This window comes from Fusarium sambucinum, chromosome II (genome assembly GCF_050947815.1).
Source record: "Fusarium sambucinum isolate potato_lamoka chromosome II, whole genome shotgun sequence".
In the NCBI taxonomy this organism is placed as follows: domain Eukaryota; kingdom Fungi; phylum Ascomycota; class Sordariomycetes; order Hypocreales; family Nectriaceae; genus Fusarium; species Fusarium sambucinum.
This window is the reverse complement of record NC_139293.1, coordinates 8869580-8894235: the sequence shown is the minus strand read 5'-3', so window position 1 is coordinate 8894235 and position 24656 is coordinate 8869580. Positions and strand designations below refer to the sequence as shown.

The 24656-nt window shown below is 48.9% G+C and overlaps 8 protein-coding genes across 8 annotated transcripts; 4 read left to right on the top strand and 4 right to left on the bottom strand.

Moving 5' to 3' along the window:
* Positions 1-798: 798 nt before the first annotated feature.
* FSST1_009862 (Aldo/keto reductase family-domain-containing protein) lies at positions 799-1962 on the top strand (the record flags this gene model as incomplete). Its single annotated transcript, XM_083226874.1, has 1 exon — positions 799-1962. One exon carries the CDS (start codon positions 799-801, stop codon positions 1960-1962), a length of 1164 nt encoding a protein of 387 aa, XP_083085823.1.
* Positions 1963-3117: 1155 nt separating this feature from the next.
* FSST1_009861 (uncharacterized protein) lies at positions 3118-4076 on the bottom strand (the record flags this gene model as incomplete). Its single annotated transcript, XM_083226873.1, has 2 exons — positions 3118-3503; positions 4007-4076. The coding sequence occupies 2 exons, from the start codon at positions 4074-4076 to the stop codon at positions 3118-3120; spliced, it is 456 nt and encodes a 151-aa protein (XP_083085822.1).
* Positions 4077-4117: 41 nt separating this feature from the next.
* On the top strand, positions 4118-6290 carry FSST1_009860 (uncharacterized protein; the record flags this gene model as incomplete). Its single annotated transcript, XM_083226870.1, has 2 exons — positions 4118-4940; positions 4990-6290. 2 exons carry the CDS (start codon positions 4118-4120, stop codon positions 6288-6290), a joined length of 2124 nt encoding a protein of 707 aa, XP_083085821.1.
* A 719-nt stretch (positions 6291-7009) lies between these two features.
* Positions 7010-8479, top strand: FSST1_009859 (serine hydrolase domain-containing protein; the record flags this gene model as incomplete). The annotated part of the gene is made up of 4 exons (XM_083226869.1): positions 7010-7490; positions 7535-7653; positions 7707-7960; positions 8008-8479. 4 exons carry the CDS (start codon positions 7010-7012, stop codon positions 8477-8479), a joined length of 1326 nt encoding a protein of 441 aa, XP_083085820.1.
* Positions 8480-9158: 679 nt separating this feature from the next.
* Positions 9159-16583, bottom strand: FSST1_009858 (armadillo-type protein; the record flags this gene model as incomplete). Its single annotated transcript, XM_083226868.1, has 4 exons — positions 9159-9593; positions 9646-14121; positions 14170-16459; positions 16519-16583. The coding sequence occupies 4 exons, from the start codon at positions 16581-16583 to the stop codon at positions 9159-9161; spliced, it is 7266 nt and encodes a 2421-aa protein (XP_083085819.1).
* Positions 16584-17294: 711 nt separating this feature from the next.
* Positions 17295-18071, top strand: FSST1_009857 (Rtf2 RING-finger-domain-containing protein; the record flags this gene model as incomplete). Its single annotated transcript, XM_083226867.1, has 1 exon — positions 17295-18071. One exon carries the CDS (start codon positions 17295-17297, stop codon positions 18069-18071), a length of 777 nt encoding a protein of 258 aa, XP_083085818.1.
* Positions 18072-18306: 235 nt separating this feature from the next.
* FSST1_009856 (HAD family hydrolase) lies at positions 18307-19038 on the bottom strand (the record flags this gene model as incomplete). The annotated part of the gene is made up of 1 exon (XM_083226866.1): positions 18307-19038. The coding sequence occupies one exon, from the start codon at positions 19036-19038 to the stop codon at positions 18307-18309; it is 732 nt and encodes a 243-aa protein (XP_083085817.1).
* Positions 19039-22235: 3197 nt separating this feature from the next.
* Positions 22236-24169, bottom strand: FSST1_009855 (uncharacterized protein; the record flags this gene model as incomplete). Its single annotated transcript, XM_083226865.1, has 3 exons — positions 22236-23959; positions 24011-24033; positions 24084-24169. 3 exons carry the CDS (start codon positions 24167-24169, stop codon positions 22236-22238), a joined length of 1833 nt encoding a protein of 610 aa, XP_083085816.1.
* Positions 24170-24656: the final 487 nt, after the last annotated feature.

Genomic DNA, 24656 nt, shown 5'->3' with positions numbered 1-24656 from the left:
TTGTTTTTGGAGTTTAGCGTTTTTATGTATGTAACAAGGAATGAAACTCGACTCTGCTCTTTAGATACTCAACTCAAAATCACCACTTTTCTCATCACTTTTCCGTATCCCGCTTAGTAATCTTGTCAAGTCGATCTCTGGTGGTGCCGAATATGGGGCGATGGCATCTGCATCTCAGACCATGAATGATCCTTGCCAGACCGGAAAGAGAGAAAGTCCGACTCATGGAAGGAATAGAATCAAGATGGAACTAGTCAGTCATGACGATTGGAGATTCATCATGACTCCAATCGACATGTCTCATCGGTATCTCTCAACAATGCCATGTCTGCCATGTACAATGTCAACACAATGTTACAGTGACACAAATAACGCAATTGAATGCTTAAATTGCGCACTCGACCCTTTCAGGTTTGGTCTGGACCCGTCGGCAGTACTCATCATGATTCATCAATTAATCTGCCATCGTGCTTGTCAATGATAGATCGCTCGATTGAGGACCCCTAAGGAAATTACCGACATATGGACCCTCGTTTATTTTTTGAAGATGTCAATAATGATAAGAAGAGATTTCTTCTCTCTAGATCTAGATTTTTAATCATCTTGATCTCTCGATAATACCGCTCTGAACCGAGCTTTGCGCTGCCCCTCCACCAGAAAAAGAGCTTCCCCCACTATCCCGAAAGTTGCGCCGCGCCTAAAAAATAAATTCGGACCCTGACGATCTCTACCTTTACTTCTCTGTCTCTCTCTACACATCATTTCTTTACTCACAATACTCGGTACTCGATACTAGAAATGGCCCAACGAAAACCTCTCTCCGAGGTCCTCCCTCCTCTCATCCTCGGTACAGCCACCTTCAACGTCCAATACCATCCCGACCCTACAAAAATGCCCTACACAGACATCGTAGGCCGCGCTCTCGCCCACAACATCCTCGCTTTCGATACATCTCCTTACTACGGCCCCTCCGAGATTCTCCTCGGTGATGCGCTGCGAAAATTGACCCCGCCCCCGCCGCGCGAAGGTTACTTCATCATCACAAAAGCCGGTCGCATCGCAGGTGACGAGTTCGACTACTCTCCCGCTTGGATCAACTACAGTGTTTGTCGCAGCCTCGAGAGATTGAGCACACCATACCTCGATCTTGTCTACACCCACGACGTCGAGTTCGTTTCGCCTGAAGAGGTTCTTGCCGCTGTTACCGAACTTCGACGATTGAGAGACCTGGGTCTTATTCGATATGTTGGTATTAGCGGATACCCTGTTGAGACCCTTGCTTCGCTTGCCGAGATGATCTTGCGAGAGACAGGAGAGCCTTTGGATGCTGTCATGTCGTACAGTAACTTTTGCGTACAAAACAACAAGCTTGGAAACCAGGCGCTACTGGATCGCTTCAAGGCTGCTGGTGTTGATTGTCTTCCCAATGCTAGCATACTCGGCATGGGACTCTTGACAACACGAGGTATTGATAATAGCCCTATGCGCGCTTGGCATCCATCTCCCCCAGAACTGCGCGATCTTTGCGCTCAGCTTTCCACCATCGCGCAAGAAGAAGGCGAACATCTAGAAGAAGTAGCTATCCGATGGGCTCTCGAGAACTGGGCGCGCGTAGGTTCACAGTTTGGAACACACCTCAACCCCAGCGATACAGGTCGTTTGGGCGTTAGTGTGATGGGTGTGTCAAGCGTGGATGAACTTGAAGAGACGTGGGCTTTGTGGATGAGTGTGGTGGGACTTGTAGGCGATGAAGAAGCTAAACAGCGCAAAGCCAAGATTGAGAGGATTGTGAAAGAAAAGATGTGGCCTACATTGGGAAGCTGGAGGAACCACACTTGGGAGAGCGGTGGTCCTGGGTTTGCGAATACGAGACCGATAGAGGATATGGGTGTTGTGCCGAGGGATGAAACGGCTAGGAGATGGGGGTTGATAGCTGCCCCGTTGGATATGCCAAAGATTTAATGGATTATGAAATAAATAGAATAGACATGATTTACGTTGAGTGGACATCGACTGTTCATATGCACATAGGTAACGTGCTTGGCAAGTTGCTCGTCTGTCGTGTGTGTGTTGATCCTAGAGTCAATTGGAGATTTCAACAGGATCAAGATAAGAGAAGCCAAGCGAGAATGCATCTTGGCACCACTTCATCTAGCATTCAATCTTGCCTTAGCGTCGCGCTATGCTACAACTGCCGTGCAGATCTACCCAGATCTACATTTCAGCGTCTCAATCGAGACATGTGAATGGATATTGAGGTGAATTAGGCACGATCATTGTGGGAGAGTGCCATGTTTTGACATGACTAGGCGACAAAAGAAGACTGTTGACTCACTCTCAGAAGTATAGGCACGTTTTCGCGGAGCAGGCGAACAGAGACTCCCCATTACGACAAAGTAATCTCTTGTCTTTCTTACAGAAACCCTTGATTGTCTATATTTACCAACCAAGCCGCTTTACAAAAAGGCCTCACTAAACATCAACATGGAACGTTTTAAGGAGATAGAGAAACACCATCAAGAAAACGGCCTCCAATGCAACACCGCTATAGCGCCGCGTAAATTAATCCCCCGTGCGTACAGGGCCCTTTACCCAGGGCCAGGTTCGTGGTGCGTTGTCGCACACTAGACCGAAGAGAATAAACAGCACACACGGGAGCCAAGGGATCTTTGCGATTCGATCTGAGCGTTCTCCTGGGTTAGGGCTGCCACGTCGTGGTATATGTCCCAGTATTCGGCATCCATAGAAATGTATCTTTTGATGCGCTCTCGTGCTTCTTCGAGCCTGGCACGAGAACCACTGTCACAACCACTCCCAGCCGACATCTGCGTTAGCAGACTGGCAAGAGGCGGAGGGGGGGATTAAATCTGGTCTCCTATGACCTTTTGGCCTGTGTCTTGGTTCGTCTAGTTTCAAGCTCTGTTGATGAAGATAGGGTTCTCCCAGATGTGAGATGGATGGCCCGCTGCTGCTGTTTTGTCTTTGAGGAGCAGTATTCCATCATCTGTCGACATGTCACACTGCCGGCAAGGAGGCCCATTCAGGTCGAATATCGAAACGTCGAATATCGAAACGTCGAATTTCGAAACGTCGAATATCGATACAGCACCGATCTGCCTATAGGAAGAACCATATAGCCGTCACAGCCAACATATGACAAGCTGGCCACACCTTGTAGTGAGGGCCCTGAACGGACGTTACATGCCCTGTCTTCTTGGCCTTTTCGAGCTCGGATTTCGTCATGGGCTCAGTTGGGTTCATGAGTCTCTTGAGTTCAACTTGAATAGAGACCTTGCTTCCATCGATGCGACTGTTGTTAGGGTCGAGAAGCTTACTATTGCGCCAGTCAAAGGCGGTCAGGACACCTCTTCGATGAACACCAAAGTTAAGTGTAGCTTCCTGTGATGTGCCCTCTATCGCCTGAGAGGATGATCCCGCCTGGACACTGTCGGGGATTCCTTCTCGTGAACCAGGTTTAAAGAGCTGACTTGAGAGTGTAGCACCTTCCTCCTAGACAGTCTTGGCCACCACCACCACCACCACGATCATTCTTTATTATTTAATAATATTTTCTTTTGATGCCTGAGCACATCTTGAATGCCATCCCATGACATGTTCTGCCCATGTCGTTTTCGTCTCGAACCAACAACGTTTATCCACGCCTTCATTTATTTACAGTCCCAGCTTCTCAAGTTGTACACCTTCATTAAGCCGAATCAATTATTCCTACGCTTGATTGAGAGCTGATTAGTCTGTCTAAATATGCGACATGGCTTACAACGAGATTGCCAAATATGCATCCGACCAAGTTGGGACACTGTTTGCTCATAAGGCTGCTCAAAGTGTAGTATCCGCATGCCCGGTAGGAGCTGGACTGAGACACACTCTATGCCCTGCAGGTAATTATCACCCCTGAGACATTCTTTTAAGGTGCAACGCCTGTCAACAAACATGTAAACCGTTGGTGGCTTCACTTTAAGCTTGCGGTAATAACAAAATAATTTACAAGAGTTCCAAACGAGGACTGTTGGTGGGATATCCTCCTTCCAGTCATCAAATACAGCTGCTGATCCCATGTTTTGTTATTCATCCAAGCTCCTACTGTCTATCTTTCACAATGAAGTGGCGGTCTTTTCTCGCTTTCGGGAGCGCAGTCCAGGTTGCTACTGGTCTGAAGCTCATTGACGAGTCTGAGGACAATGGAGTCGTTTGTTATACCTACCTGTCAACCTATCTTGCTGCTGTAGACGTTGGGCCAGCACCGGCCCTTCCCACAACACGAGGCATTCTCCCTCCATACTTCACTAATCGGTCTACGTCTGCCATACCCACCTTCACACTTTCAGAAGATCGAGAATCTTCCATTATTGTGCAGGATCCTGACTCTACAGTCGCTCTGTTTACGTCGTCGAACGCTGCCATTCCGACCGAGCTCCCTCTGCTCACCTCGTCAGACTTTGTCATACCAACAGAGTTCACTGACTTAGTCTCTCCTACTGTAGCCATCTCGAGCGATGTCGCTACGACAAGCTCTGAAGCTGAAGTAACAGGCCAGGCTGTTATTTTCTTCATTACATCAGACACTACCAATGAAAGACGGAGACTAGTTAAGAGAGACGTCCCTGGAGGCTTCGTCAATGCAGTTAGCCCCGTAGATATCTGCACCGATGCCGATGCCTTCCAACTTGCAGACGAACAACTCTTGGACAATGGAAGCCCTGTCTACTACAATGGTGAACCATATAAGCCATTTGGCAGCGATGGTACACCCCCCGATGGTGCAATCACAAAGAAATTCTCCAACTCGAATGGGAATCTCGTGTTTACCAGCAAATCATTACCCAGGACCGGCTTCTGCCAGGATGATAGCGGGCAAGTATACATCACGTTTGGGTCACGCCCTACAGGATGCGACCCTGTCTTGCTACAGGTTTACACTGGCAAGTAACGATCAATTGTCTTTGATGGCCCAGCACTAACTCTCAGTAGTTGAGCAATGTCGAAATGGCGAAATACCCGGGCCCGATCAATCGCCTTTTATCAGTAGCGACGCGGCTCAATCTCCTGTCACCACGTCGACCGACATTGGTGGTTCGATTGTGTCTCCTGAACCTCAAGAGTCGACATCAACCGTACTTGCCGAGCCCACCGATGGATCGTCCTCCAGTGACACGTCCTTTGTCGTGACAGAATCACAATTGACAGTCACCACAGACGAAGCAGCAATTGTCACTGCAGACTCGTCATCCACAGATCTTCCCTCACCATCTTCTTTGTTTACACCCACTCTTTCCCTAACTTCATCAGAAATAAGCACAATTGCATCCCAGTCTACCCCATTGCTTCCAACCTCTTCGACAGACTCTACTGTTATCATCTCATCTACAGATGTATCCCCTTTGTCCGAGTCATCGGTTCAGCCTTCTTCCTCCACTATCTTCTCTACAGACAGCACAGCAACAGACCTCCTCGTTGAAGAGACCACCACGTCCATCTCAACAACGATATTAATTGAGGAGTCTGAAACTTCGATGCAGCTTGAAACCACAGCTACTTCTGGAGATGTTACAGAGACAGAAGAAACCACAACTACTACTGAAGAAGCAACAACTACTGTCGCCATAACCACTACAGGCTGTGACAGCGTAACGGCCCTCACAACGGTAGGCCTATTAAACCCAACGCCTATTTTTGACGATTCTGTTAATCAAGATGGCGGCGCTGCCACTGTTGACTTGCCGTTTGATGTCGCGGGCAGCGGTTTCAGCACAGTCTACGTTAGCACATACGGTGTAGTAACTGTGGGCTCCAGCTCCATTGATGTTACTTATTTCAATTCACGGATTCCGACTGAAGGCCTCCCACCGGTAGCTATCTGCCCTTACTGGGACGACTCACTTTTGTTACCGGCAAACAGTGATGCAATTGTGTATGAAGTCTTCAACGGTCAGCATGGCAGGCAGGCTACATTCGAGTGGCTTGTCTCCAGTGGTTCCGGCGGCGGTGCAAACCATTTCACTGCTACCTTTTATGAAGACTTTCCAGACATATTCAGGTTCTCATACTACACTACAGTTGACCAGGGCTTGGGTGCGACATTAGGGTCGCAGGACATAAACAGTGGGACTTCCCTCGAGATTTCCTATAATACGGATAGCAGTGCTCCAGATGGCACTTCTGTGTTTTTCCGTCCCAGCCGTGGCATCGTTCAGACACGACCATTTGACAACACTGAGTGTGGAAAGGGAGACCCTGCTGATGGATCATCACTGTTTGCTAGAGACCCTTAATATTCAAGGTGGATGTTTATTAGTTTCATCAACCTTTCTCTTTTGTTGTTTTCTAGCTTTAAGACTGCCTCGTGGCTGACAGAAGAGAATACAAGGAATAATCGGAAACTTGTTAGAGTGGAATGGGAGCATGAAGGCGTGTGCGCTAATGCGGTCGAGGAAGCGTTGGAACAAGACAGGGAATTGATGATGTTGATTGTAATATATCGCAAAGGCCCAACATAGCGGGTAGCAGAGAAACTGACCTCTAAGCTTTGGAAAATAAAGATAAACAACATGATAAGTCTGGTCAAGTAGCAGAGCCTCAGGGTATCATAAAAATTGACCGTTGGAAGCATAAGGGACGAAAATAGTAAGGCACTTTATGCTTATTAGGCTATAGTTCTTAGACTACTTATTTTTATACCCTAAGACTTAGGAGGCCATTTTTTCTGCTACCCAGTAGCAGAGATTGACATCTTGGCATCGTATCTCGCATTTGACCTTGCATTAGCGTGCCACACCAACTACAAGTGCCTTGCAGATCATCAGATCTACGGCCCAAGATCTCAATTGAGACCTATCAGTAGATACCTATTCAACTGAATTGATCGTATTTCGTATTCCGACCTCAAGAACATTCGACAATTGACTCAGGGAATGAACTTATAAGAGTTCAATCCAGACGGCCATGACAAAAGACAAATGCACCTCAAATCTTCATTTTCCCAAGTCCAACCATGATATTTTACTACCTGTCCATTATTTGTCTCTCCCTCACAGCCCAAGCGCATCTCAAATGCCATCCCGAAGGACCCATTCTCCCCAAACCAACATCCCTCGCCACCTCCCCCATCTTCAAAGCCTCAGCAGCCAACTTGACAAAGACCCTTAACGCAGCTGTATCTGGTTCCATCAACGCAGGATGGGAAATAAACAACGTATCGCTCTCTCTCGCTGTAGTTAGCAGAGACAGCGACAAACCAATTTGGGAATACCATCATCTTGCATCCGCCAACACAAGAGGCACTAAAGAGATCAATCGCGATTCCCAGTATCTTGTCGGGTCAATATCCAAGGTGTTTACTACTTATTTACTTTTGAAGAGTGGAGTGAATTTAGATGCGTCGATTACGGAGTTTCTTCCGGAGCTTAGGGAGTCGTGGAAGGATGTGAGTTTGAGAATGTTGGCTTCGTATTTGGGTGGTGTACCTGCGAACTGTAAGTATCGCTCTGATGCAAGGCCTGTATTAACGTAATTCTAGATGGATTCTCCGAGTTTTACTTTCTCAAACAAGTCTTTCAAGAATACGGTTTCCCGCCAATTGAAGATGATGAGTATCCGCCATGTGGTGTCGCGACAACAAGGCTTGCACTGGACAAGGTAACACGACCACGCAGATCAGATGAATACAGCAGTATTGACGACCGGCAGAGATTATTAATGAAATGAAGAGGTCTTACCCTCAGACGACACCCAACGAAAGACCCGCCTATTCCAACATGGCCTTTGTCCTCATCGGCATGGTCCTCGAGGGTTTTACAGGCAAGACCTTTGAACGGCTACTACAAGAGATAGTAACAGCTCCACTGAATATGAACAACACTTTAGCATCGCCTGGCAACGACGATAATGCAGTCATTCCACCTGGTGAAAGCAGCTGGGGATCAGATTATGGGATCAACACCCCGTAAGTACAACCCTCCAACCCAATGCGCATGCCCTAACAATTAGCAGAGCAGGTGGTCTCGTATCATCTCTATCAGATCTTTCCAAATTCTCCCAAGCTCTTCTTTCAAGGACTCTGAACATGACATCCGCCGAGATCAACGGCTGGTTCAAACCCACAGCCTTTGCAGGAAATGCGTATACCATGAGTGGTATGCCTTGGGAGATCCTGCGCTTACCGAATCTTACACCAAATAATCCTCACACAATCACTGTGTACAGCAAAACGGGCGGTGCGCAGAACTACAGAAGCCAACTCAGTTTCGTGGACGAGTACGGTCTAGTGATTATCGTTCTTACAGCAGGACCAATGAATGCAGCGCCTATTCTCGCTGATGCTTTACTATCTACTTTTGTAGATGCTGCTGATCAAGTATCCAGGGTACAAGCAACTAGATATGAGGGCCTTTACACTAATAAATGTGAAGATGGTGTTATTGTTGAAGCAGAGTTGAGACAAGATGGGGACTCAATGGTATAACTTCCCTACGTCGCAACGGCACAGACATCGTATCTTCACTTGTGGATATATGGGGGTTTACACTAGGCGACTTTCTTCCAGAGATTGACCCAAAGATTCGAGTCTTTCCCAGCGATCTCCGCGAGACTGAGGGTAATGTTACGAGAGAGGTATGGCATCTCTGGCCAGAACTTGATATAGGGTATTAGACAGATTTACCAGGGGTCATGATTGAAGAGATGAACTGCGTCGGATGGACGATTCAGGATTGGGTTCATTATGGTGGTGAGCCATTGGATAGAGTCTTGATGTATGTTGACCAGGAAGGGAGTGTGGTAGGCTTTGAGGTACCTTTTTTACGGTCGGGAATTATGTATCCTGTGAGATCTTAATGCCCGTACTGGCGTGGTCAACGAAACAAGGCACTCATCGTCTGTCTTGTAGTCACGGTGAATAGTCCCATTTCACGTTGCGACAAATGATCAAAATGCTGTCCATCGAGTGGGTTCATCGTACTTCATACTCGTACAAATTACTTCTGAACAAATGATATACTGCTGCACTACACCCCTCCTGATATCATCAAATTAAAAGAACCGCCTATGCCCCAAACTCCCGCCGACCTCTATGAAGAAAAGTAAAAACAAGCAATCCTACCACCCATCCACTCATCGCTTTCAACCGCTGGTGCATACGCTGTCTACCAGAAACTACACCATCCGATATAGTGCTGACACAGATTCTCCAGTTTCGTCGCCTCCATAATAAGCTTATTAACCTGGTTGATAACGTCCAACTCCTCGTTATTCTTAAAATCACGACCTGTGAGTTTCTGCTGAACACGATCCAGGACTTCAACGGCTCGGGCATTCTGGCTTTCGACTTCTGGTGCGCCTCCGTTGGTTTCGGGGACACCGGCTGAACTGTTTGTTCGAGCGCGGGCGCGTGATTGGATGGATGGTTCGGGGGCGTTGAGGAGTTCAGAGGGTGCTACGTCGCTGTCGAGGATGGATTGGCGACGGGCGCGGACACCGCCGGGGACGGGCATGGCAGTATCTCTGTCGTTGCGGAAGTTGGGGCCTGCTGGGGAGGGGGCGTTTGTTAGACGCCATGTGAGGAGAGGGTCGTGGATGAACTGTGATTGTTAGTATCTGTAGTAACTGAGTAGAGGTATTGTGTAAGCTTACCGCTTCAAGTACAGCCATGACGCTTTCCTTGTTGTCTCTCAATACCCTCATCACATTCTCACATGTGATTCTGAAGCTACCCTCAATATTGCTGACCTCCATGGCATAAGTCAACATTCGTGTCAGACGGAAAGGAACCCGCTCGGGGTACTTTTCACGCTTCATCGCCACCTCGAAACAATCACCGAAATCGATGTGGATGATCTTTCCAGTGACTCGGTCAAGCATCAAGTTGGACGGATGACGATCACCCAATCCAAGAATGTATCCCACCATGGACATGACACCCAGTGAACGAGTGTAGTTTGTTCGCCTCTCGAGCCAGGCTTCTGAAGACTTTGACTTGAGCCATAATACACGGTAAAGATCCTGACCAGTCGTGTTATCCAGCGCATAACCAAAGACTTCTACCTTTTGCATCAGGGTAAGGTTGTCGTAATCTGGCGCCATTTGAAGCATGATGCGATGCTCAATGTTGAGAAGAATCTTGCGACTCTCGCGGTATTCCCTGATAAGGACGTGGAGAGTGTCACTGTTGGGAACCCATCCGAGTAGACCGCTGTTCTGCGATAGAGGAATGGCTGGGTAGCGCTGGATGTTGAGGTGTCGCTTAAAGCATTCCGAGTCATGCGAGAGGAGGGTATTGCAGAGGCCAAACAGCTGCATGACTCTCTCATCCTGACGAATATCTTCGTGACCCTTGAGAAGGAAGGCGTACGACTTTCCGTCGCTGCCGTTGACGTTGAGCTTTCGCGGTCGCTGTTTGGAGTTGATGACACTGAACGTCGTGTCGAAGGACATGATCCGCACGATGGGTTGTCCACTCTTGTATGTTCCAGGCACAGCGAGGTCGAGGTTCTTTGCGTTGAGCAATTTGGGCGAGCAGTAAGTAAGCTCTAGAGTGGTGACCTGAGGAAGCTGCCTGCTGATTCTACGGAAGACCTGGTAGTAGAGATCCCATGCCTGGTTCAGGTCGTTCACGTCTTGACTTGTCTCATATTGTCGGCACCAGTCTTGAGCCTCCTTAAGGTCTCGACCAAATGCTTGCGCGAATGAAATCTCTCGAAGAGTCTCAGGTCCGCGCTCGAGAAGTTCGTGTAGAGGCTCCAGAGTAGCAAACATGCCTTCAATGTTGTGGTCGCCAAAGTACAAGCGCGAAGCTTCTTCTAGTCCCTCATGCCAAAGCTCATGCCACAAGACAGCCACGCGAATGAGTTCATGACTGACAATGTCTGCCTGAGCGACCAGGTTTGCGCTATGTTGTCGCATGCTATCCATAATTTGAGCTGCGGAACGAGATCGTCTTGTGTTCTGCCAGGACTTCATGGCGACAGTAAGAGGATACACCAAAGCTTGGGGATGAGCTCGTCCGACATCGGCAAGCAAGTTATGCACCGACTGCTGAACGCGTTTGTTAGGCTGATTGATTCTGGCAATCAATTGGGGAATGACTTCGAGCCAAGTGTCGACGCTGACATTAGCAAAGCCGTCTGTGACTGCTGAAGTAACATCCGCACTACCTCCATGGGTGAACCAGAGAGTAAGCAGACGAAGAGTGTCCTGAAGAGAGCTTCCCTCAGACAGTGCGATTGACTTGAAGAAGCCATTGACAGCTGGCACAACATGATCAATCACCATGGATTGATCCGCCCTCGATAAGTGTCCTTCGTTCTGGGCTGTGAGAGTCTGCACGATCTCAAAGTTTGCTAGCGCCCAAGCGTGCCAGGCCTTGTACCAACGAGGGTTGTACTTGGTTGCCTGTGAGTAAGAGGTGAGGATATCCTGGACCTGTGTGTATTGCCAGTCATCCTTGTTGAGAGCAATGAGCCACTCTCCCTGTCGCAAGTAGCACTTGGCTAACAAGACTGTCTGGTCATACAGCGCTCGCTGGGTCTGAGGGCTCATAAGAGTAGGATCCATTGGGTTCTGGAAGCCGTAATCGCCTGTGATGTTGACTTCACCACCCGCTTGAGCATTCAGTTGGGCCTTGGAAAGATCAAGTCTCTGCGCAGAATCATTAGTAAACTTGCTCAAGCAGTACAGTGTCTTTTCAGGGATGTTGGTCTTGTTGACAGCTTGTTGTCCAGTCTCCCATTGGTACTTGAGTACAGCGTAAATGACCTGTGGAGCCGGTGCGCCCCTAGAACCGGGCTGTCGCTGATCATTCCAGTAGGGTATCATAGACTCCAAAGGAGCGTCGGTTCCAATGAGTTGTTTGAGTGACTTTTCGGCGAGACCCATTCGACCAGACTTGCGACAAAGGTTGGCGAATTTGATCCACATGTGCATGTTCTCAGTTGGTGCAATCACTATAGCACGCAGCCTGAGCATACGCTGCCAAACCTCGACGTTCCTTTGACAACCCTTGAGTCGAGTCTCCCATGTTCGTCTCATAATAGCTTGCTTCTTCTCATCGCATTGCTTATACACGATGAGTTCTTCCAATTCGGCAAGCATTTGGACACGAACGACAACTTGGTAAGCCCGGTTGTAAGACTCGCTGACTAGTGCGCTCAATTCTGTATCCAGTCCTTCACGAGCCTGCGTGACACAAGCTATGGCCTCGCGGAACTGGTTTCGGTGGAGGGCAAGAATTGCACCAAAGAATGAGCGGTCAGGTGAGTACCTCTTGAGCGACGAGAGGTAGTTGTCCATAGAATCCCATTTGTTGAGACCCCAGGCAGCAGCCGTGGCCAACGGCGCAATCATCCTCTGGACTTCTGGCGTAGAGTTGGCCCAGGTGCTGCCAGTCAGTGACGCAAGTGCCTCCCACTCTCCCAAAGCATGCAAACAGCGCATCTTACCCATGACAATGTCGACAGGAATTGCTTGATCCTCGGGTACTTCTTCCTCACGCTTGTTGTAGAACGCAAGCGCTTCTTCCCAGCGCTCCAACTTCTCGAACCAGGTTTCTCGAAGCTGAATGCCTTCCTTATATAGTTGAGCTTTGCGAAGAATACCAATGGCAGCATCAGACTGTTGGAGCTGATTGTTGATAACGATCAGAGCCTCGACAGCACCACTGCTCTGATCCTGAAGGAACTCGAGTTCCTTGTAATGCAAAGCCTTTGCGTATGCGTGACAACGAGCAGCCTCCCTACCCAGGACTCGGATGTCAATCGGCAACGCCTTGTCGTCATGCTCCATGAATTCGGCGAGGTTGAGTAGGAGACCCAACAGATCGGGTGGGACGTTCTCGGACTTGATAGCGCTCTCAATGTTCTGGATGAGCTCATCTTGGAACTGCTCGTACAGTTCACTCCAGCAGGATACAAAGGCGGAGTTGAACAGCTCGCGAGCAAGGGGGAGGTACACACTGGCGAGACTGGCGCAAGCTCGGAGGGCGTGGTTTGGTGATTCTGTAAGCAGGGTGGTACTAAATCGTCGCAGCCACTCTTGCCAATCCTCCTTCGTCGACTTGCCCTTGGTATCCCAGGCAGCCTTGAGGTGAATGGCGTTCATCTCCAACTTCTTTGTACCTTGGTCCGCAAAGGTGGCCTCGTCGGCTCCATCACCGAAACCGGCCCCCGAGCTCAGATCTTGTGGTAAAACCTCTCCCTTCTGGAGCTTGCTCACAAGCAGCTCGTAGTTGGAGTGTTGGATCTGGTGCTGGTTGATAGTCTTGTTGACGGTTCCCATAAAGTGTAGGTAGTCCTTGCCCAATTGCTGGATGAGAGCGCATAGGGTATCGAGAGCAGCGGTTCGTAGCACAGGCTCGCCCATATCCAACACACGTGTAAGAGGATGGATGATCTTTGCAGCGTAGTCATTAAGGTTGACTTGTCGGGAGATCTTGCCAATGGTGTCGATGGCCTGCTTTCTGATAAATGTAGGCTGGCCCTGTTTCTCGAATGTGCGGACGATAACTGGAATGATGAGGTGCATGTACTCCTCGGCACTGGCACCAAACACCAAGAAAGCATGCATGACTCTCTCAGATGGGGTGCGCTTGACAGAGTTGTCTTTGTCCAGGACTCCTAGCATCAACGGTAATAGACCAGCTAGGTAGATCTTGAATTCGCCCTCAAGCGACCTGGAGATAGCCTCAACAAGAGACAGAATGGTAGTCTGTAGTGACGGGGACGTGTGCCAATACTCTTGAAGGATTTCGACAATGGAAGGCAGGTAGTTTCGGATGTGTTGTCGGACAATGCTCACGAGAGTAGCCAATTGATTGAAGTAAGATTCGAGTCGTGTGGAGGTAGCTGATCGAATGACTTGAAGGAATGCCGGGATAATTCGGTCGAGGAAAGACACACATTCCAAACCCAGAGTGCGGAAGATGTTCATAATCGCTTCAATTACAGCGGCGTGGTGCTGAACGAGGGACGAATCCTTCAAGATTTGGAGTAGGGCATTGATGACAACAGTAGGGAAGTACTCCTTGTTCGACGGTGTCAGGCCGGTCATCATGAGGGAGATATCGGTTAATTGCGTAGCCTCGCCATTTCGCGAGTCGGGAGTTCGTTCTTCGGCCTGAGTTGATGTTAGTTGTTGTCTAGCCATTCTTCATCGAGCACTCACCTGGTGTTTGTAAGGATCCAGCGCACCCAGAATACCCATAAGCTTGATGGTTTCTTGTCTCAATGGCACTCGCTGTCCTTCGGTTCTGATGATGCTCTGCAAGATTTCCAGAAGTTGAGGGTACTCGATGTATGGTAGAATGACGTATCCCGAGTTACTCGCAAGCTGTCCCAGTGCGTGCAAAGCGGCCTCTCTCTTCGCATTGGAGCTCTGGTCCTGTAGCGCATCAAGAATAAGAGGCATCAATCGGTCCTTGTATGGCATCATGTCTTCACCACCAACAGTGGCAAGCTCGCCGATAGCCTTGAGGATAGTGGCAGCCACCGACGGGTTGGGGTCTTTCGCTTTCGGCAAGAGAACCGAAATCATAGGCTCGACGTATGGCTTGATGAGTGATTGGGCATTCTGTACCAAAAGACTCAGCAGCTTAGCGCTTTCCTCCTTGTTACGGGCCACGTCGGAGAACTCCAGTTCGGTGAGCATCTGGATGAGCGTCTTTCGTAGCGAAGGAATAACGTAGGCTGGGTTGTATCTTGCCAAGCGGCCGATGATAGAAATGGCGACCTCTCTAATAGAGAAGACCTCGTCATTTAGCGCGAAGAACAGAATACGAATGTTCTCGGCCTTAGCTAAGTGTCGATCGAATCGTTCATCGAGAGCAGCCAGGACCGTCCTTCTTATGTTTGGTTCAGGATCTGAGACTCCGACAGTGAGAAGTTTCTCTATAACGTCGCCGACTACCTGGAGTGCATGATAACTGGTCTGGTTGACAATGGGATCGCGGACGTAGAGTTGGCAACATGTCAAGGCTGCCGCCTCTCGGATTTCTGGGTCTTCGTCCTCGACGTACTTGATTGCGACATCTCGGACAAACTCGTTCAGAACATGGCCAGAGAAATCGAAGCTACCGAGAGTGTTAAGCGCCAGCTTGACCTCGGCCCTGCGGTGATCGTAAGCTAGAGGATCCTTCGCGTCCTTGGGAATGATTGGAACAGAGGTGAGAGTATTTGGGTGGGGTGCACCAAGAGGCTTGAAGGGTTCGCCGCATAGCACCACGCTGAGCATATCAAGTAATCGCTCTTGAATTGTGGGCTTGACCGGAGGGATGTAGAAAGCCATATCAACAAGGGCTTGTGTGAGTTTCGGTGTGAGGTCGCATGCAAAGATGGGATCCAACAGTGCCTCCATGTACTTGCTGAGCGTCTGACCTACAGCCACGGCGAGACGACTGATACAGTCAAATACTGGATCGACTGACCCTCTCTTCCGGGACTGCACGCTGAGACCTTCGCGGACGTAGATCAAAACACCATCCAGGTAGGGAGCAATGGCGCTCTTGACCGAGTTGGCAATGTTACCGATTGCCAGGAACGCATCATTTCGTTCCTTGTCCTTCTTAAGCATACCCGACAAGTACACCATAAACTTGTGTAGCCATGTGTGCGCGAAATCGGCGGGAGAATAACTGGCAAGGTCGGGGATCAAAAGGACCACTGTCTTTCTGATGGTCGGGTCTCTGTGGTCCTTGTGCTTGAAGACAATATCACACGCTTGTTGGTAATGCTCCTGCATGTACATGGCGCCCTGCTCGAGAAGCTCCTTCAAGACGAGTAATGAACCGTGGATGGATTCAACGGTGTTGACCTTGAGACCCTGCTTCGCTTCGTTGTAAATATTGCTCATCCACCGCTGCTTCATCTCTTGGTCTCGTTCGCGTAGGATTCGGAAGCAGGCGCTAACTGTTTCCGCGGATGTCGCCCGGATAAGCTGTCGAGAGTCTCTAAGTCCTATCCAGATCCAGTCGAAGATTGTCGGGATGTATTGATACATGAGTGTTGGTGCGCTGCGAGCCAATTCACGCAGGACGAGAACCGCACTGTATCGTCGCTCCTCCACGCGGTCGTTCTGTAGCCATTCGAGAGCGGTATTAACCTCTGAATCGACTACCTCTGATATCATCGATCCGCCAGGTCGACATAATTTTCCAAGCGCGATTGCGGCCGGTTGCATGGGGTTGATGTCCTTTCCACGTAGGATCGTCTTAAGATTCTGGATAAAACGCGTGTATTTAACGGCGACGTCGACACCCTCAAAGTCGATGAGCGCATCTAGGGCGTAGATACCACCGAGTCGCTCGGAAGAGTCGCTTCCATGTGTGATGAGCTGTGTTATTTTATTGTTGACTGCATTGTAAAAAGACTGGAACAATTCGGGGCTGAGGTCTCGATGGCAGATAACTACGAGCTCGCGAAGCTGCACGGCGGATCGTTTTCGAACATCGTCGCTAACCCTGTGGAGATGTTAGGTTAGTTCGTCTGCCCTCGTCACCGTTGCTATGGTGGAACATACTTTGACCTGAGGCCGCGGGAGACTTGCTCCAGCCGCTCCAAGGCGATCTGTTGTGCTTGTGCCATATTGCCGTCGCGGCACTTTGATGAAGTCGATCAAGATCGCATGTACCTCGATATCGAGAGCCCGAGGGCAGGAAGTCGAAGAGGGTTTCAAGGTAGGAGTGGGGAGTTTGGATCGAGCTCGAGCCCAAGCGCGCGGTCGTGTACGTGTCGTTCGTTTGGGGAAGCGACTGGTGTATTAATAGATGTATACCGGAGGTTAGTCCTGTAGAGTAAATAATACCCCCAAAAAGGCGCAACGGAAAGAAGATATTATGAACGGCGCATAGCACCGGTGTGGAGGTCAAGTTGGATGTTGATGAGCTTGGGTCGGGCGGAGGTCATTGGTGATGAATGTTTAGGAATTGGCGGGCAAGCAGTAGAGTGCTGCCAAAGTCACGTTACAGTGCTGATTGGGTAATGACATGCCAAAACACGCTAGGCATCACAGTGCGTAGTTATGACACACGGTCTATGTACTTTGAGCTTGTTTAGTGCCAAATGATTCTTATCGATAAGCATCTTTCATCTGACTTAGGAATCGCCTCAAAGCAATTCCTAACTTTATCCACCTTTGATCATCCTACCATACATACCCCAACACTCCGACTCGCCGATAATAGTCATTGCGATTCCTGATTCACTGCGCCGACAATACCACCGAACGCAACACCTCTTCACTTCTGCTTAACCCCCTTTGTCACAACTTGACCGACCCCATCACGATTAACAATCATGGGTAACGACGGCGGCTCCATCCCCAAGCGTCACGAGCTTGTCAAGAATGCGGCGCGCGCTCCCACAACTTCCGAACTCAAAGCGACCACCCTTGAAGCTCTCGCTCATGCTTGGTCTCACTGCGCGCTCAGCGGCGAACCTCTCGATCTCGATACCCTTGTCTCCGACTGGCGCGGTCGTCTGTACAATTACGAAGCAATCCTAAATGGTCTCATGCCATCTGACGAACCTACCGACATCACACCCGCTAGTCTGGGTATCAAGTCATTGCGCGACGTGGCAAAGCTCAAGGTTTCCAAGGACGGCGACAAGTTGGTGTGCCCCATCTCCATGAAGGAGCTAGGTACTTCTGTCAAGACTGTTTATCTGGTACCTTGCGGGCATGTTTTTGCGGATGTGGCGATTAAGGAGATCAAGGAGAAGACTTGCCCCGAATGTGGCACCGAGTTCGACCAAGACAACATCATTCCGCTTATTGCGCATACAAAAGAAGACGTTGAGAGATTGGAAAAGAGGGTCGAGAACCTCAAGAGCCAGGGATTGACACATACATTAAAGAAGGACAAGTCGGAAAAGAAGAAGAAGCGCAAGGGAGACGATGTGAAGGAAGAGGATAAGGCATCCAATGTCGCGAAGAAGGAGGATGCCAGGATTAGCGGTATCAACAATTCTTTTGCTGCGTCACTGACGGCAAAGGTAATGGCTGAGCAGGATGAACGGAATAAGAGGCGAAAGTTAGTGGCAGAGTCGAGAAGAGAGGCTGCCAGAGGTTGATGAACAGGATGCAGTTGACTACATAGCACGCGATAATGATACCCTTGCCATACGACATGACAATTGAAGTTAACTGAACTAGGATCCTTTGGTAGTTGGATTTCATGATCTCGCGGCCCTGGAGCTTGCATGTTGAAATAACGTGCAAAGCCTCGTCCAAGAGCGTAGGGACCTTTGAGAAGGACACTATATCATCGGAGGCAGGATTGTCGGGCCCTTGGGAGGGAAGGTAGCATCAGTGACTATCGATATCCAAGTGACCAAGAAGCTGGCTCATGTGGGTGATGACGGGTACTTCCTGTCCGTTGATAGCTCGGGACGTTTCTTGAGACATCGGCGCGTATAGAACAGGTGTTAGATGTGCATTGAAAGCACCCTGTATGTTAGACTCTGGGGAATCGCCGACCATGTATGTGTTGTCCAATACCCCTCCAAGCTGACCGACAGCATATCGAAAGATGCGACTATCTGGTTTTGGATGCCCAGCTTCCTCCGAAGTGATGATACGACCAACCAAGTGGTGTATGCCTATTGCCTTGGCCTTGGCTGTTTGGTCTTCGATCTGCCCGTTCGTGAGGATCGCGGTGGAAAAACCATGCTCTCGCAATCGAGCCAGGGTTTCGATGATTCCGGGGATAGCTCTTCGACTCGATCTGTAAACAGGCTGATATATAGCACGGATGGCGTTTGCATCCTCTGGGGTCGGCTCTGGCAGCTCGAGGGACTCGAAGAACAATTTGACTTTCTCGTTGTCTTTGTCCTCGTAGGTGATCAGCTTCTGCAGATATCTGTCGTAGACGTTCTGAAGAGAGTCATTGTAATGGTCGATTAGCTTCTGGAGTGAGATGTCTTCAAGACCAGGATACTGTTGCTGAATGGCAGAAATGGCACAGCGCAAAGAATGATAGTGATCAAAGAGAGTGTTGTCAAGATCAAAAAGGATTAATTTGGTGGATAGCTTCTCCATGTCGAAGATCAGTCGCCAGGTTAATAGTTTCTGTGGTCCAAGTGCCGGGTCAGGTTGTTGTTCGGGGTGACAGGAAGGCGACAAACCAAGGTGCGTCGAAGGCTGCAATTTAAATGTAATGGATTGCGCACGCTATACAGTTTAACAGTAACCCAAAATAAGTTTTATTTATTACCACCAAAGCTTTCTCTTCTGTTGAGCCCTAACGTAAGGTTATATGCAAGGTATAAATTTCCCTTTCTGCTGGTTTCCCTCTTCTCCTTTCATCATCACCACACCCAAACCGCATACCAGTGAGTAACTCCCATAATAACAATTTCCAAAGTTTTCATAAGTCTGACAATTGATAACAGTCTTCGACATGATTGATCCCGCAGCATCTCATCACACCGTCAGTCGTTGGAAACTCAACCTGGGCGCCCGATGGTACTCGATCCAGTCCGAAACCCTACACATTCCCGATCGTTTCGGTTTCTTCACCCCAGGGGGGCCACCTCCGAGCCGAGTATTTGAAGTGGAAATGTTTATCACGCTATTGGTCTGTCAATTTTTGTCTGTTATTTCGGCCGCAATAGTCTTCCTTGCCTTTCTGCACATCGGGATATCTCAAGCTTTGAAGGAGTCGGTTTTCATATTGGGATATCAGTTCACATTGTTCGGCATCGTTTGGGCAATCGCATGCTTTCGTCCTCGCCGTGGTTGTAAAGCCTGGGGGACATGGCAATACAGCGATGATGATACTGCTCCCATTTGGAAGGAAATCTTGCAGTGCTTCTCTACTGGTTGGGACTGCACAATGCTTTTGAAGTGGGTTGCTCATTCGATCGCTTTTTCTGTAGGGTATTGGTGGACTGGTTGGCCCTGGCTGTGGCAGAACGTGGTGACCATCGTGGATGAGGCAAGGAAGATGTTGTGTGGTTATTGATGAAAGGGAGAGAAACAGACCGGAAGGAAGCCAGCAAAGAAAGGGATTCATCATACCTTGTGCCAAAACCTTACCAGGAGAACGGCAAGGAAGAGACAGGTCGTGTAAGCATTGGACTTATGATTTTGGACTCTGTTGAGAAATAACCATCGAGAAACAGCGTAGGACTCAAGGTCAATATTCAGCCCAATCAGCAATTTCCTCTCCATGTCATCGCAGCTAGGCCATGAACACAGTGAGAAAAAGAAATGTTCGCAGATTATCCATCTGGAACAAGCCCCCGGATGCGAACCAAGTCACAAGCCAACGCCCCAGATGCGAGTCATCCCCAGACACGAACCCTCAGATGTGAGCCATTCTCTCAAATCACAAGCCCCAGGTGCGAGCGAATCCCCAGGTACGAACAAAAAAGTGAAAAGAGAGTTGGAGAGGAGACCATTACAGTCTCTCACCCCCTTCTGTCCTTCGTTCCGAGGAACGTTGTGCAGAACAGTACTCAATCGTCAATCCCGAAACGAGAGTACGCACCAACTGCCCTGAACTCGAGCTTCGAATCAGGCTGCAATAGCAACTGCAGGCCGTAAACAGCCTGCCCTTCAAGACCATTACAGTCATATCAGGGAACACCCTTCATCACGCTTACGCGTGGGAGTCGGGCGATCCATAGCGTTCTCGAAAATAGCGTTCGACCTCAAAGCCGGCAGCGACTCCACAGATGTTCAACGGGAATGCGACGAGCCATGACAGCCAATAGGCAGCTTCGTTTCGGGCTGCCAGCTGTCAGTGATACTGAAAAGAGTAGGGGAGTTATGAATCAATAGCGCGGAAAGGAGAAGAGAAATTGTGAATGGGTGGGTGATGTTGATAGGAGAAGGACAGTGAAGAAAGACTGAGTTACTCACCAACGAAGTTTGTCAGCCCACATTTCTCCCGGATCACAAATGTGAGGGGATCGAGAAGGAATTTCGCCAGTCCAATGACTGCGATTCTGATGACGGTTGTCATCAAGGACATGTTGGTGATCTTTCGTAGTGTTTTTGGATTCTGGTTCGAGTTGAAGAAGAAGAAGAAGAAAAGAAGAACATCAGAACTGGGGACGGCACAAAATTTATGAGGGTGTCATTTCTGTTTGGAAAGGAAGGAAGCAAGGTGGTCTAGGAAGGAAAGCGTTGTGGTCGAAGGAAGGAAGGGAAGAAAGCGGGCTGGTCGGATGAAAGAAGGAAGTCGCGCTGGTCGGATGAAGGAAGCCGCGCTGAGCAAAGGAAGGAAGAACTGCGAGTTTCAGCAGCTCAAATGCAAGTGACAGTTTTGATGCTCGATGGCGGTGACTGGTCGCGTTAATAAAAACTAAATGGCAGAGCATGTTGTATCCAGAAATTGCAAAAAACAAGGAGCAGTCGAATGGGTGAAGTGTGGTTTTTAGGTTCGGTTTTTTAAGAGATTTATAGGTTATAGGAGCGGATACCACTCGACCACTCCTCGTCAAAGCTATTAAAGTTGAATCAATATATAAGGTACCCCGAGTCGAAAAAACAAGGAATCATTGGTATTTCAACCAGATTGCTAGAGCTGCACAATGGTGAACCGCAGCGATATCACACGGACTATCATGGCTGTGACGAGAAGCATCGTAACAACGACCAAACCACAACATAAGGTGCCAGCCATTGGGAACAGACATTTATTAGCAAGAAAACAAAGAATAAAAGATTGGACAACTTGTTTTCCTCATATTGGCAGCAACTTCTCCGTCCATGGTTGAGTGTTTCTTTGCTGTCATGGTGGGCGAAAACGCTACTGGACAGTAGAAAGATCGACTACAGAAGTAAACAGCCCAAGATGTCTGATCTAAGTAGCATAAATAATCCATAAACGTTACCCCTTATGCTTCTATCGGCCAACTCTTTCAATACCCTGAGGCAACGTACAATTCGCAATAATTGCCACAGTCATCACATCCGCTCATTCTTAGATTCTCAGCAATCTCGGCGACTCAAATAACCATAAATGATTACAAGTATATGACTGTAGCTCAGATAGTGACCAAGTGTTGATTTTGCCAGCTGGTGTAGGGTAAGCTCACTGTGAACAAAAACATCAAAGTGGTGAACTCATGAGAGTTCGTAGAAACTCATTTCTATTCACAATTAATATGCAAAAGTACGCAGGGGCGGATCACCAACACGACACGAATGACGAAATAAATCAACAAGTAAAGTCTATAAACTTCCTGGGTATCGTACATAATGCATCATATTCAATCGTGTATCCATCAAAACCTCACGAACTCCCTCGTAACCTTCCACTGCTTCTCTCCAGGATCAGGATATCTGAAAAACGTGACAAGAATCCCCTCCATCTCAGCAGGTCCGAAAATCGCATTCTTGATACGTCGCACATCTGGAATATTAAACGGTGGTTCGAGATTAACCGACTTGAGCGCAGCAACATCAAGCTGAGGTAAACTGTCAGTCACCGAAGCAGGTGCCGTGATCTCTTGTCCAGAAGCAGGCGATGATCCACTGGACGCTAGACCAAACGGTGACCCAGAGAAAAACTCCTCCGGTGTTGGGTCGCTAAAAGATACTGGGGGTGCAGGTAAACTCGGAGGTTTGGACGTGTCGATCTTTATCTCGATGTCTTTGCTGACGAGGAGCTCGAACATGGCTTCTGCTTCGGCGGACATTTCGCTAAGTGTGCTGGGACTTGGTATGTTCCTTGGACTACCCATCATCAAATCTGGATTCATGGATGTGGTGTCAAAATCGGATTCTTCTATTTCGATACTTCGTGCTGCGATGACGGATGTTTCGCGGGTATGCCAGAGGTTTTCTCTGCGATTGCGCATTTGGTCTCGTGTGAGAAGCTTAAGTGCTGCGCGACGAAGGAGGGGATGGCGACATTTGATTGCGGTCCAGTAAACAGGAGGAATGATCTCTGTTTCAAAGCTGAAGGGTTCTAGTTTGGAGTTGGCGGGTGTTGAGTTGAGGATGGTGGATGCTAGTGAGATAATGGCTGCGAAATTGGATGTGTAATTGTCGTAGCACATCTCGCCCGTATCTAAAGCGATGGAGATGTAAATTAGAGTGGACTGGTGGTAGATTCGGATAATATTGAGCGAGTTTTCTAAAGCAGGGGAATGTGGTGTCATTGATGTGATGACAGTAAAAGCAGCGTGCCATCGATTTAGCTGGGACAAAAGTCGTTGTTGCTCATGCTGGAAACGGACAATCTCTTGGGGATCTGTGTCGGGATCGAAGATAATACCGCGAGCAGCAAAAGTAAACTGCAAAGTATCGTCGAGCATTAGATACAAAGCGTATCGCGCTTCTTCAAGGCTGCTAAACATGACGGGCATGTCTGTCCAGCTTCGTAGATGTGCTGGGATAGGCGCGGGACGACTGCCGAAGAGAAAACTCGAGAGACTGAGACGAGCGTAGATGGGCACAAGGACGTGCTTGATCATTTCCATGGAGGGAGATCGACCATCGTTTAGAGTGGAGAGGATTTGTCGGCCTTGACAAATGTGCATTTGTGCAGCTGTGTCACGATCAATGAGAAACTCGACACAGATGAACAAGACGCAGACGAGGAGGGGTACAAGAGAAGGATCATCCCTCTGGCCCCAGTTGCGTAGCGAGGTAATCGCATTTCCGTACTCGCGAAATGCAAAACGCGTGTCGACTTCGCGATTCGTTCTACTCCGAGTTTCTACGGCTTCGTGTAGACTGCTGATGGCGAGGATGGTGTGTCGCACTGCTGGTTCCGAGGTACTCATCTTGAGAACCACGCCACCCCAGAAGCTCGCGTCTATGGCACCGGAGAGAATCTTGGCGGTACGGAGACGGTAATGATCAAAGGCGTGGACTTCTTGAGGGGACTCAAAGCCTGATGATGGGCTGAGAGACATGGGTTCTGGCGAAGAGTTGGGGGATGGACGGTAGCCATCGCATTGACGACCTGTCTTGATACATCGTAGACAATAAGGCTTGGCTTCTGCAAGGCTGTTAGTCCTAGAAGACCTGGGGAATCAATTGAGGGATGTACCATCGCATTTCACTTTACGAATTCTGCGTCATTGTTAGTACATGTCTGAGCTGAAAGGGCTGAGGAGACGAACTTGCAGGTGATGCAGCCAGTCCGCACTTTTTTGCTCCCCTTGCGACCCGAGGGTTTGGGCGGTGACTGTGATGGGACCGAGTACATGGTATGATAGGAGCTAGTTGTTAGTTTGCTCTAGGGCTGACTTAAGGCTGGGGAAGAAGAGAAAAGTCCGAGATCAAGAGTCCGAGCCTGAAGGAATGAGAGGATGCTGGTTAGTGGGAGGTGGGCGGATGATTGATATGTGATTTCATCTGTGCTGTAGCTGCAGTGCATTTCAGTAGGGATCGTCAGAGGGGACACAGCCGTGGGGCTGATCTGGCAGTGCTGGTGAGTTGATTGGGTTATTTGGGTGGAAGGATCGTGGCGCAGCAGCTAAAGAAAGGAATGAGGATGCTCAGCCTGGATGGATAATGATATTAATAATGATACATGAAGAAGATCAGCGTCATGATAGAGTCTAGAGATCATTCTACTCATCACGATATGTCTCCCACGAGTTGTCAATCGGTAACTGTTGCAGAGGTAGAGCAACCGTTGAATGATGGGAAGTCTCCACACTTGCGAGATCTTATAGAGAGAGTTTGGGCTC